Raw genomic sequence first — 13119 nt, forward strand, 5'->3', positions numbered from 1 at the left:
GGCAGGGGATTTATATTATCTTTCTCTGACTGGAGGAATACAAAAACATATCAAATTGAGAACTAAAACCTAAATACATAGGCCTATAACAGCGCAGTAAATGATCACTTTATATTTCCATTTCCATTTCTGCACTGTTAACTTTTAAAATACGTGTATAGAAAATGTAGACAAACTAAAATGTTACAAAACGAGAAACCAGAAAAAAGACTGGCTTAATCATGTCCATACAATTTACGTACAATTTTGCCAGTGTTTTTTTCCCGTCAATACAATATCATAAAAATATGATACACATTAATAAATTTGCAGTGGTCATTTCTCTGACCATATACTAGTAGTGTATTCAATATTCAGGTGATTTCAAGGGAGAAGAATCTATCCCTTAGATCCAATAATTTGGCATCGGTGAGGGCTCCCTTCAGCCTGTCATGTTGCTCTACAACTGCCGTTTCGGCTCTCCAGTCCATTAGCATTCTGTGGGTTCCTCTGGCGGTAACCTGGCCTTCTAGTCTGTTGAGATCGTGACACCGTTGCTGGGCCCCTGAGGCGACTTTCAGAGCTTGCATCAGCCTATCAAGATGGTCATCGTTTTCGATTTCGTTGGCGAGATCGTAGAGAACCTTGTCATCCAGCCTTTTTGAACAGGTTGATGACGACCTTGTGTGAACATTGAATAGAGCGGGGGGGGAAAATGCAAAAAAAATGTTCCACTTTTTTTATCACGATTATAAAAACACCATACGAGATAGTTTACAATGTGAATGTATGCTTGTGCTAGTGTGTTTGTTATGGTTAGGTGTGTGAGGGTTTGTGTCCGTTTGTAAGATTATATATATATATATATATATATATATATATATATATATATATACATATATATATATATATATATAATCTTACAAATATATATATATATATATATATATATATATATATATTTATATTCATACCTTGGTCAGTTCGGTCTACTACCATCGGTTTCACGCTTTCGGCGATCTTCAGGCAGACTGATGATTTGAGTTGGTTGTGTCTGTGTGCTGCGATGGGTCGTCACACCTGATTGGTTTTCTGGGGGGTCTTTGCCGATGTCTGTGGCGGCACTTTGAGATTATTTATGACCTTTTGTTGAGGCACTATTTGTTGTTGGTGATAATTATATACTTCTCTTCTAGGCAGAGATTGCAGAGCCCACTCTTTTTTAGGTTAGTGTTCGACTTCTTCTCTATCCCCCACGTTAATTCAAATTTGGTGTTTGCTTCCTTTAGTTTCCATATATAATTAGAGAGTTGAGTTTCATTTTTGTATTATTCATGCTTCATTGGTTTGATGTGATTCCTGTATCTGTCCTTGAAAGTACCCCCCCCCCCCCCGCAAGACCATAATAGCATTTTTCCTCGTTTTCGTGTCGGATGTTGGCTTTGTAGACGAGGGCCGTTTCTAAACATCTTCCTTGCAGTGGGCACTGCGTTTTCATACGACAGTTACATTTCCGCCTCGGCTCCTCCTCTTTAGTCTTGGCTTGTGTGATGACTCTCTGGTTGTGTGATTTCATTACTGCATCCTGTTTCTCATGCAGCTGTAGCTTACTTTAAATGTATTTTTATTAAACATTTGGTGCAGTTTGTTACCCTTCGGGAAGTGTTTGTTTATTAACTTCAGGAATTTGCCACCCACGTTTGTCTTGACCTCTGCGTTGTAGGGGGGATTGAACCACGTGATTTTCCTTTTCCTATTTACTCTGCTTCGACTAGGCCCCCTTCTCTTCGTTTGCATTTGTGTTTTTCATACTGAATTTTCGTATCAAAGCCGCTATTTTTCAGGACTTTGTCGTATGGGGGCGCTGCTTCTTTAAAGATGCATTCATTTGACGATAGACTCGATATTCTTTTTTCTACAGCTAATGGTATCTTCTTGAGTATAGGAGGGGTTGGTTTGAGTTCTTGTGTATGTATAGGGGCATGTTGTTTGGTTTCCTGTAGGGCTGGAATGTACTGTTGTTGAGGTCAAGGGTTACGCCCAGGTAGTCGACGGTCTTAAGGTTGGTCTGGACCGTAATGCGTAAGCCCATCTGGTTGAATAAATTAATTAGGTCTTTCCGTGACCTATCGGCTCTACTGCCCGAGGCTCTCCCGAGTACGACGAGGCCGTCATCCCGATAAAGGCCTACACTGTGGGTTTTATTTTTTTTTCATTTTTGTCAGCGCGTAGAGCGCTACGAGTTCGCATACCTCGGCTCCATTGTGCGCCCCCATCATCTATTCATCATCTTCATCTATTTCGAGAACATTCGTGTCTTGCATGGCCGAATGCAGACCTTTTGGGGTTTTTGAAGGGGGGTGGGGCAAGTTTCATAAAATTTTGCCTGGAATAAAAATGGAGCAAAGTGACCAAGCTTGTCATGGATTAAAAAAAATGAAATTGAATATTTATTTAGTACACACGTTAGTGTTTTTTTCTTTTAAATACTTCTTAATATTTCCTTTAACGTAGATACGGCTATATAATCTAGAAAATAGGGCTTACATACTACATACTTTTGCATACGTCATCAAACGAATTACAACTAGAAACATTTAAGCAAAAAAAAGTAAGTGAATATGATTATCGACATGACGTTTATATGATGTTTTTTTACATCATATTCAGTATTAATTCATCAAAGTAAAACCCGAAATACAATTTCATAAAGATAAATTATCGTTAATCTGTGTCAAAATAATTAAGCAACATTGTATTTGTTCTCGAAGTGTTTCACGCACTACTTCTAGGTCCAGGAGATACAATGTACATTATGGATGAGTTGATTTAAGTAGAATGAAAATAGAGGTTATTTTATTAAGTTTCATATTTTACAATATTAATACTTACGCGTCAGTTATGTCACCTGCAACATAAAAAATACAATGAATGAAATGATAATAATAGAAAGCAGTTAAGAGACGCTGATCACTACGACTTTAGTTCCAGTGTAATAATTATATCACATATATATATATATATATATATATATATATATACATATATACATATATATATATAGTATATATATATGTATATGGAGAGCTTGATTCCAAAAGGAATTTTTTTTAACAAACTTATGTATCTTAGACTTGGGAATCATATGAAATATATCGCATTTGAAAAAAATGGAAAGGTTGGTAAAAATTAATTGCAAATTTTGCATATTATCTTGATCTCGTTAAGGAAAACAAAGTTTTTGTCTTCATTAATCGCTTCTGATTCAGCGTATTAAAACAATAATAGGGTAGATGACGAACTCGATGTATTTTTTTGGGGGGAGGGGTTACATGGCTGGGGCTGGGGTGTGGGAATAATGTAGTTGCCATAGTGTGCTGGTGTGTGTATGGCTTTCAATCTTTGATATTAAGTAGATATGATGACTTAAATTCATGATTTGTTGCAGTCAACTATTAAAGTGATCATTCCTCCGCAACGATATTCACAATTTATTTACCTCTTATAATGATGATGATAATAGTGGTCATGATAATAATAAAAAATAATAATTAGAAGGGCTTATTAGAATCACTCGCGTCGTGTTCGAAATCACTCGGGTTTTGGATTTTTTGCATTTTTTTTTTGAGTGCGATCTTTTTTTCTAACGGTATCTGCAATGGGACAATCACGCTGGGAAAATAAAATGAAATTGAAATTCGAGTTTCGTTTTAAGCTGGAAAGTGCCTTATAAAATGTACTCGACTTCTGTTTTAACATAACAAAAAAGCAATAGTCCTCCTTTAGGGCTCCGTCTATGGGATTTTAATGTTTAATTTAAATTTTTGTAATACAGGGAAAGCCGTAAAGGAGGAGAAAATAACAGGGATTAACAAGGCGATTTCGTCGCTAGCCAACTGTCTTTAAAACTGTTTGAGCTTTTAAAATTAATTTAAGATACGATTTTAAAATCGATTTAAAATTATAAGTGTCTAAAAGTGGCAGAGTGGTTTTGAAGAGGAGGGAAAAGAGGAGTTGATTGAATAATTAGGACAGGATAAATACGATTTTGAAATTGATTTTGAAATCGATTTTAAAATCAATTTCAAAGTCGATTTAAGTTCAATATTAGATCAGTTTTAGTATCAGTTTTAAAAATCCCATTCACATTTTTACTGATGCTGATGAGAAATTAGTTTGGTTGTCAGAACTTTATTTGTCCTGCGTCTAAACTGTGTCCGAGGGACTATTTTAATTTCGGAAGGTAGGAGAGGCAAAGAAAAAATAAGACAAATTTTATTAGAAAGTGACAATTTTAAGAGCAACATTTTAAAACGCCGATCGAAAAGATCGTCTTCACAGCTCATTACGTATATGCATTAAATCACGGATGGCTATGCATACCGCTGAAGAAAATACTTTCGGACGGGCTGCGGACTGGCTGGCACTGTAAAACATACGTTGGATCTACCACGGCTCGACTCACGTTAGCTTGCTCCATGCTACCGATGCACGTCGTGTCCGACCGCGGCCGGGTCCCGCCTTGGGGCCATTGCATGCAGGCATGTCCGCATATGGGAATATCGATGTGGCAGATATGGCAAGTTCCGACTCGGAGTCATCGTTTAAGACACAGTAGAAGTCCGGATATATTCTAAGTTAGTTGAGCCACATGGCTGATTTGCTTGTTTGTTATGTTAAAACAGTAGTCGCGTACATTTTATTTAAGGCACTTGCCGGCTTAAAACGAAACTCGAATTGATCAATTTCATTTTATTTACCAGCGTGTTTGTACCATTGAAGACACCGTTAGAAAAAAAAATCGCACCGATTAAAAAAAACACGACAAAAATCCAATACCCGAGTGATTTTGAACGTGACGCGGCGCGAGTGATTATAATAAGCCATTATTAGAAGAGTGATGATGAAAATTATAAAATAATAATAATTTTAAGAGTAATAACTACACTACTGATGACAATACTACAACAACTAAAACTATATGTACTACTACTAATAATAATAATGATAATAATGATGATAAAATGATAGTGACTAGAGTAGAAATCGAGTTGCTTACCGAATTTAGCATTGAAGACATGGCCATCGTCACAATGCGGCCGGAAATGGAAACTAAAATAAACATCAGAGTTACCGGTCGCTTTCACTAAGAAATTGACGACATTTCTATCCAGCCTGTAGATTTCGTCTAGTGACACAGCCTTCGTTCATGTATAGAAGCAGAAAGAAATTCAAGTACAAAGGTGCTATGAGCCTAATTACATCAGCAGGGCTTAACATATTTGTTCGACCCAACCCATTCGATTTTTTTTCAATTTGATATTGGTGATTGACAAAAGTGTATGAATATGATTCAAAATCTCACACTGATTCTAGAAATGGTAACTACTGAACTTCCTTTGCCCAAATTGGGGATATATCAATGATTTGGAACTATTTTTTGACTGGCGGAAGAATTGAGGCTATTTTACTGTTTCAGTTGATGAATTTGATCCCATCATAGTTATCTTCATAAATGGCGATTTATTTTTAAAATGAAGTGGCTACGATACCCTTCTCTGGTCAGATATGGAATGTCAGATATATATCCTATCCAAAGGTAGTAAACATTCGACCCTCTAATTTCACATTTATTTTTTTTAATTAATTTTTCTTAAGTGCCATTTTAACATACAGGTCTATGGGGAATGTTTTACGCGCGTGACACTGATAGTTAATACAGGCGAATTCCCTATAGTGGATGGAATACCTGCCCAAACTCCTTAGTAGCAAATAATTTCTAACTGACATCAATATGTTTAGTCATCAAGTGGAGAAAAATTGATTTAATGGATTAGCAAGGCTATATCACGTAAAGTTAGTAGGTATGTGTATGTAAGCCTAGGAATGCATATAGACTGGTCGAGTCAAGGCCTCTTTATGTTCTGATTTATCATTGATTTGTGCTAGTGTATGATCACCTACTTAATATTAGAAAGACCTTTACAAATTGCTCATGTTAAACCTGTTCTTTGGAATGGGGTAGAGAGGAGATAGAACTTTGTGAACTTTACTGAAGAGAAGAGTGGTGCCTTCAAGAAGGTATTTAGTAAGGTTAGGTATCTAATAGTGCTCAACTAAAGAGGGAGGGGGTGGATGTGTGCTCCAATCTTAGTCTAGCCCCCCCCCCCCCCTCTCTGTAAGCCATGCCATCTATAAAATTATCTTTCTTTCTTTCTTTCTCTCTCTCCCCCCTCTCTCTCTCTCCCTTTCTCTCTCTCTTTCTATCTATTTATGTATCTCTTCCTTCTTACATTTGATAGGCAATAGGCCTAGGAAGATTTTGATATAACAGTTCAATGCAAATGTACTAAAGTAATATGTTCTCATTTTTTTATTGTTTCCTCATGCAATCTCATGTATATCTGGTAATTATGTTTGGGGCAGTTCTGGTATCCTGATATATACATCCATATTGTGAATATAACATGTATGAGTAACACATTAAAATGGGTCATTGCATAGAAAATAGGCATTTTCAATGCATTTCTTTGTGCTAGTGTGAGTGTACAGACATAAAAGAACAGCAGAGTAGCTATTAAAAAAAAATCATAGGTCATATAATATAGGTGCCATGATAGTCCAGGAAAAATAACTGATTTTGGGGGTCAACCGCAAACAAATTGCAATAGAATTCTTTTTACCACAATGCATTTTCCTAAAGTTCCCAAAATGACATACTAAAAGTCCAGAAAAATCCCAGTAGTGGAAAGACGCATAAATCCAAAATGGCCGCCAGATTTTCAGAAAAATTGAATTTTCATAAATAGATTTTGACATGAACATTTAATTGCCATAAAATTAGTGTCATATGAAAGAGAAATAAATTTCCTATGATTTGTTACTATTTATAGGGGATAAATAAATAGTTTGGCTGAGACTTTTTAGTAGAAAAAATGCATTTTTGTCATTTTTTCACCAAAAAATTTGAAATACATGTACATGATTTTACATAAATCTAAGGAAAATGGAGCAATTACCTTTAAAGGCTCCAGAAAATTTTATTGATATACTATTATCATGTGGATGAAATTCTAAATTGATATCATTCTTTTTAAAAAAAATGTATAAGGTATCAAAGTTGACTACTTAAATTTCACAAATGTCGCGTTTTGTATGCATTTTTATAGACGAACATGTATAACGTATTTAGTGTATACAGTACAGTAGTTAAAATTGTATGCGTTTATCTACGTTTTTTTAACCACTTAGTTGAGAATAGGCTTTTCTCTAACAGCTACATAAAAAGGGCTGGCACATTGACGCCTACCCCTCTCAGGGAGCTGTCAAAGTCACGCCCTCTGGCTATATCATGTTGTACAGTGTGTATCAGAATTAACTCAACCACATATCATTTCAAATTTGTGAAATTTATTAGCTTTATAGTCGAGGAAAAATTACGGATTTAGGGGGTCAACCACAAACAAATTACAAAACAATTTTTTTACCGCAATGCATTTCCTTGAAGTCCCCCAAATTTAATAAATATCATTTATTAATCCAAAATGGCGGCCATTGTAAGAATTTTCAGTAAAGATTACTTATAGTAGTACAAACACTTGTCTGATCAAAGCACTTAAAAAAAATTATGATCAAAGCATTTACCTTTCACCAGTGTTATATCTTACCATAGGCTTCGTCTTAAAATCAGGATGCAAGTCAAATTTGGCCTCTGCTGACCTCTAGAGGTCAACGACCTCAAAATATCAGATATTATGGATCCTCACTTTCCCCCTTCACTCTTAATGTGACTAATCAAGGGTGACACCAAGATATATTGCATGGTCGCAGTGCTGGAATGGAATTAAAACCATAGGTTGTTTTGAGTTTCCTCAAAGCATGAGAATTGTGGGGATGAAACAAGCTAACCTTGGTCTTTGGGTTTGAAGACTGGACTCAAGCAAGAACACTACCCTGAGAGAGTTAGTTCTTTTGAATTCTTTACCTGCTGGTCTTCATGTTGAAAATGTTGAAATTTACACCCGTTAGTTAGTTACCGTGTTAAGTCGGAAGTCCTCAGTGAATAGCCTGTATATTATTTCCAAAGTTAAAAACCAGCCTGGCTAGGAATATATGTTGTTCTATAATGGGACCATCTTTTTGTATAGGATGAGATGCTCAAGTAGCTTGTAGAGATATCAGAATAGGGTGATTTGCCTGTAGCTTTTATGCACATTTGGATCTTTCCCAAGTTTGAGGTATTACTTTAGCCTTCTTCAAAATTTATTTGAGATGGGACTGTGTAGCACATTGTTAAACAGGCTGACAAGCCATTCTTAAGTATGGAAGCTTAAGGTGTTCATATAATAATCTCGTCATGTCTACATCTCTCAAGGAAAAAAAGATAAGAAAAAGAAATCTCGGATCTCGTCATGTCTTCATCCTGTGGGATAGATGGTCCAAGATCTTGTCTTGTATACATCCTGTATGAGACGATCAGATGACAAGATATGTGATCTAATCATGTCAACATCTTTTTGAAGAGATGATCAGATCTGTTATCTCGTCATGTCTACATCTTTTAGAAGAGATGATCAGATGGCAAGATCATGGATCTCGTCATGTCCACATCATGTAAGAGAGATGATCAGATGACAAGATCTGGGATCTCGTCATGTCTACATCTCTTAGGGAAAAAGATAAGATGACAATATCTTAGATCTGATCATCTTTCCCACAGCATGTAAAAAATGGTGAGATCCAAGATCTTGCCATCTGATCATCTCCCACACAGGATGTAGACATGACAAGATCTAAGATATTTTCATCTTATCCTTTTCTCTAAGGGATGTAGACATGACGAGATGATTACATCTGGGTGGCAGATCAAAATGTTTCATTTACTCAAAGGGGTGTCAGCGAAGCGTACTGCCTTTCCCTTCTCTGTTCCTTCGATTTCATTATCCAGGTGAAGTCTCCATTGGACTGGTCCAATGGAAGATATCCACTTTGGTGTAGATTGTACTGGGTTGTTCTATTCAGCAGAAGCTGGATAGTAAACTAGTTACATTTAATATTCTAAATACAGTGACCTTTGAAAGTTTCAGGTTTAAAGATCACAACTTTTAATATTCGCAAATTTTCTCATGTATCAAGGGACCTTAAAAGTTAAAATTAACTATTCTCACAATCTAACAATGTTTATAACGAATTATTATTATTAATCCTTAAGGTCATTGCCTCTAGAGTTCAGCACAGGTCAAATCAGAATTGCAACCGATTTTTAAAATGAAACCTATGATAAAATATAACAGTGATAAATGTTTAATGCTTTAATCATATTCTTAGTGTTATGATCAGACCAGTGTTCGTACTACTACGATTAATCATTTTGGATCACGTTTGATGCAAATTAAACGCTTTTCCAGCACTTGGATCTTTCTGGACTTTGGTATGTCATTTTGGAGAGTTCATGGAGATGCAATGTGTTGAAAGAAATAGTATTGCAATTTTCACACCTTGAGGCCTGTATATCATAAAAAAGTGATGCTTAGCGTCAATGTTCCAAAATATTAAGGTCATTGACCATTTCTAGCTCTCCAGTGTTCAAAGGTCAAAGTTTATAATCCACCAAATTCTTTCTAAAATATCAGGATACCTCGGAAGTTAATATTGAATAATTTTGTTTTCATTATTACTATTTGTGTCATGAGCTAATGATGCAAAGCATCAATTTTCTGATATTTTGAGGTCATTGACCTTAAGGTATTTGACCTCTAGAGTCAGCGGAGGTCAAATCGGACTTGCATTATAATATTGAAATGAAGCATATGGTAAGATATAACACTGATAAAGTTCAATGCTTCAATAATAATTTTTTAAAGTGCTATGATCAGACCAGTGCTTGTACTAATAATCATTAAAAGTTTTCATGATGGTCGCCATTTTAGATTTATGCAAATTAGACGTCTTTCCACTACATGGATTTTTCTGGACTTTTAGTATGTCATTTTGGTGACTTCATGAAAATGCATTATGCTGAAATAAAAAGTATTGCAATTTTTCACGAGATGCCTGTTTATCATAAACCACTGAGGCTAAGTATCAATATTGTAATATGTTAAGGTTATTGACCTTTGCCAGTGCTCCAGGGTCAAAAGTCAACATTTATAATACACAAAATTCTTTCTAAAATATCAAGATACCTTGAAAGTCAATATTGAATAATTTTGTTTTCATTATAACCATATTTATTATGTACTAATAATAAAAAAAAAATCACTTTTCTGATGACCTCTAGAGGTCAGCGGAGGTCAAATTTGACTTGCGTCTTGATTTTAAAATGAAGCCTATGGTAAGATATAACACTGGTGGAAGTTTCATGCTTTTATCATAATTTGTGAAAGTGCTATGTTCAGAACAATGTTTGTACTACTATCAATAATCATCAAACATTCTTACGGTAGCCGCCATCTTTGGATTAATGCAAATTAGACATCTTTGCACTAAATGGCTTTTTCTGGACTTTTAGTATGTCATTTTGGGGACTTCGTGGAAATGCAATGCAATTTTGTTTGCGGTCAAACCTTATTTTTCCTGGACTATGAGCCTAATTACATCAGGAGGGCTAAATATATTCGTTCGACCCAACCCGTTCGATTTTTTTTCAATTTGATATTGGTGATTGACAAAAGTGTATGAATATGATTCAAAATCTCACACTGATTCTAGAAATGGTAACTACTGAACTTCCTTTGCCCAAATTGGGAAGATATATCAATGATTTGGAACTATTTTTTGACTGGCGGAAGAATTGAGGCTATTTTACTGTTTCAGTTGATGAGTTTGATCTCATCATAGTTATCTTCATAAATGACGATTTATTTTTAAAATGAACTGGCTACGATACCCTTCTCTGGTCAGATATGGAATGCCAGATATATATCCTATCCACAGGTAGTAACCATTCGACCCTCTAATTTCACATTTATTTTTTTATTAATTTTTCTTAAGTGCCATTTTAACATACAGGTCTATGGGGAATGTTTTACGCGCGTGACACCCAAAAAATACTAATGTCCAACGAACATAGAGGGCAGCAACACACAGCAGTGCTGCTGGTGTGTGTCGCTGCCCTCTCTGTTCGTTGATAATACCCTAGTCACATCAACATCAACGAAACTACATCCGAACTGACCGATTGTGTGTCATCGAAAAAAAACGTAATAGCTTTGATTGTTGCAGTAGTCGGCTCCAACGGTTTGACTTTTGAATTAATTCTATATAATTTTTATATGTTATACGCAGATACATTCTAGTCTGCAGGCACAGACCCTGATTGGAACTTTGATCAACAAGTGTGCCCCCACGCAAAGACTAGCACATACAAAACTTGCTGTTCCAATACCTGAGCGAGAGGGCCTTCAGTACACAATGAGTAGGCTGCAATTCAGAGCCTTTACTCGAGTGAAGGGTTTGCCCAGCAGACTAGATATATTTTTAGCATACAAACTACCCTTCTCCCACAAAGGTGACAAAGCACAATGCAGCAACAACAAAAAAGGAAACAAATTCAAAGCAAAACAAAAGAATACAGTACTGGGTTTGATTCCCAACCATGCATGGCTTGTTTTCCTTCAGCAAGAAATTTACCTGCATTGTGCTGCACTCAACCCAGGTCAAGTAAAAGGGTACCGTCAAGAAGTAATTCATCAAAAAAACTGTGAGGATCGGAATCGGTAGACTGGCTTAGCCGGGGTGATAAAAACGCATTTCGACCTAACAAGGTTGATAGGTGCGCTATACATCCTTTATTATCATTATTATTTTTTTATTTATTACAATATTGTTATGATTGACATTGAACTTTTAGATATTAGACCATGAAGGCCTATCACTACTTTGATGATATTTTGTAAACATAAAAAATGTATAAATCACAAATATTCACTGCGCAAAATACAAGAATGAATATGTGCATTACACTTTGTAGTCATTCACCTATACTTGGTGATTTGAAGTTCTTGTTATTTGGTTTAAAATGAGGAGTATGTTATCAGCCAGTGATGAAATCCTAAGAATGATATGATTTATGACGCAGCAGATTTTTTTTCGTTGATTTTCAATTCCATTTACCTTTTCACTTTCAGTCACGTGACCACTGTTTACATCACATTTGATCTTGAGTTCTCCCTTCTCCCAGAGGACGAATATTTTCTTGGTCGGTGCCATTTTGACGTAACCAAGCTTTTCTTCTTCAGTACCAATTATCTGTTTATCAAAGAAGAAATAGAAGAAGAAGAAAAGAAGGTGATGATGACGAAGAAGAATAATTCACATTGCCCAAAGGTCTAATAAATATTTTTTAGATTATGTTCTTCAAACTTTTCTAGCTTATCTAACTTTTGATTTACATTAACTCAAGATTAAGACAGTTTTGAAAAAAATGACCGTCAACGCAAGTAAAAAAGCAAAAAATCAACTCTTTAATGTTTTCAACTTAATATTTTTTTCTGAAAGATAAATACATAAATGAAAAAGTAATTAAATAAATAAATGAATAAATAAATAAATAAATGAATAAGTAAACAAATAAAGAAGTAAATAGATGAATGAATGAATAAATAAATAAGACAAAATAAAAACTCCAACCATACATTTTGACAATAACATGATAACATTAAAACATAAATTCATAACATTGAGCTAGCACAAATATGATAGTTTTTATAATGATTTTGATGATAATATCTCACGTCTTCAAGGCCTGGGGTGTCATTGTACAAACGTAGGTGGCAGCATTGCGGTTGTAGACGGCTGAGTGATTTGGGAAGGTAGGGCGTCGAAGCGACTTGCTTTCCCAGGAAATAATCCGAAATTACCATGAACAGTTCATAGATTGAGAAGTGGTTGATATACACTTCAATTATGTCTTGCCTGACAACGCACCGGGGCATCCCAGTTGGTGATAGCTCTTCCTTGGTGACTAGAATCATGGAAAATTGATTCATTTGAAATTATCTTGATTTTCATCTTCATCTTGATTTACTGGTTAAGTTATACATGAAAAAATATTGTCTCTATAATAATGGCTGTATGATGATTATGATGATGCCGATTATATGTCAAAACAAATGTTATGCATTAGGGTAACAGTAACAT

At 35.3% G+C, this 13119-nt stretch overlaps 1 protein-coding gene across 1 annotated transcript in view; it reads right to left on the reverse strand.

The window, feature by feature from the left end:
- Window positions 1–254: 254 nt before the first annotated feature.
- Window positions 255–13119, reverse strand: part of LOC129283511 (ankyrin-1-like) — a 32422-nt gene continuing 19557 nt past the window's right edge. Inside the window, exons 8-12 of the mRNA XM_064101089.1 lie at window positions 12714–12943; window positions 12094–12228; window positions 5039–5180; window positions 2872–2887; window positions 255–660 (exon numbers count right to left, since the gene is read on the reverse strand). Of these exons, the coding sequence (XP_063957159.1) occupies window positions 354–660; window positions 2872–2887; window positions 5039–5180; window positions 12094–12228; window positions 12714–12943 (830 nt within the window). The 3' untranslated portion in view covers window positions 255–353. The remainder of the gene's footprint in view (window positions 661–2871; window positions 2888–5038; window positions 5181–12093; window positions 12229–12713; window positions 12944–13119) is intronic.

This window comes from Lytechinus pictus, chromosome 6 (genome assembly GCF_037042905.1).
Source record: "Lytechinus pictus isolate F3 Inbred chromosome 6, Lp3.0, whole genome shotgun sequence".
Classification (NCBI taxonomy): domain Eukaryota; kingdom Metazoa; phylum Echinodermata; class Echinoidea; order Temnopleuroida; family Toxopneustidae; genus Lytechinus; species Lytechinus pictus.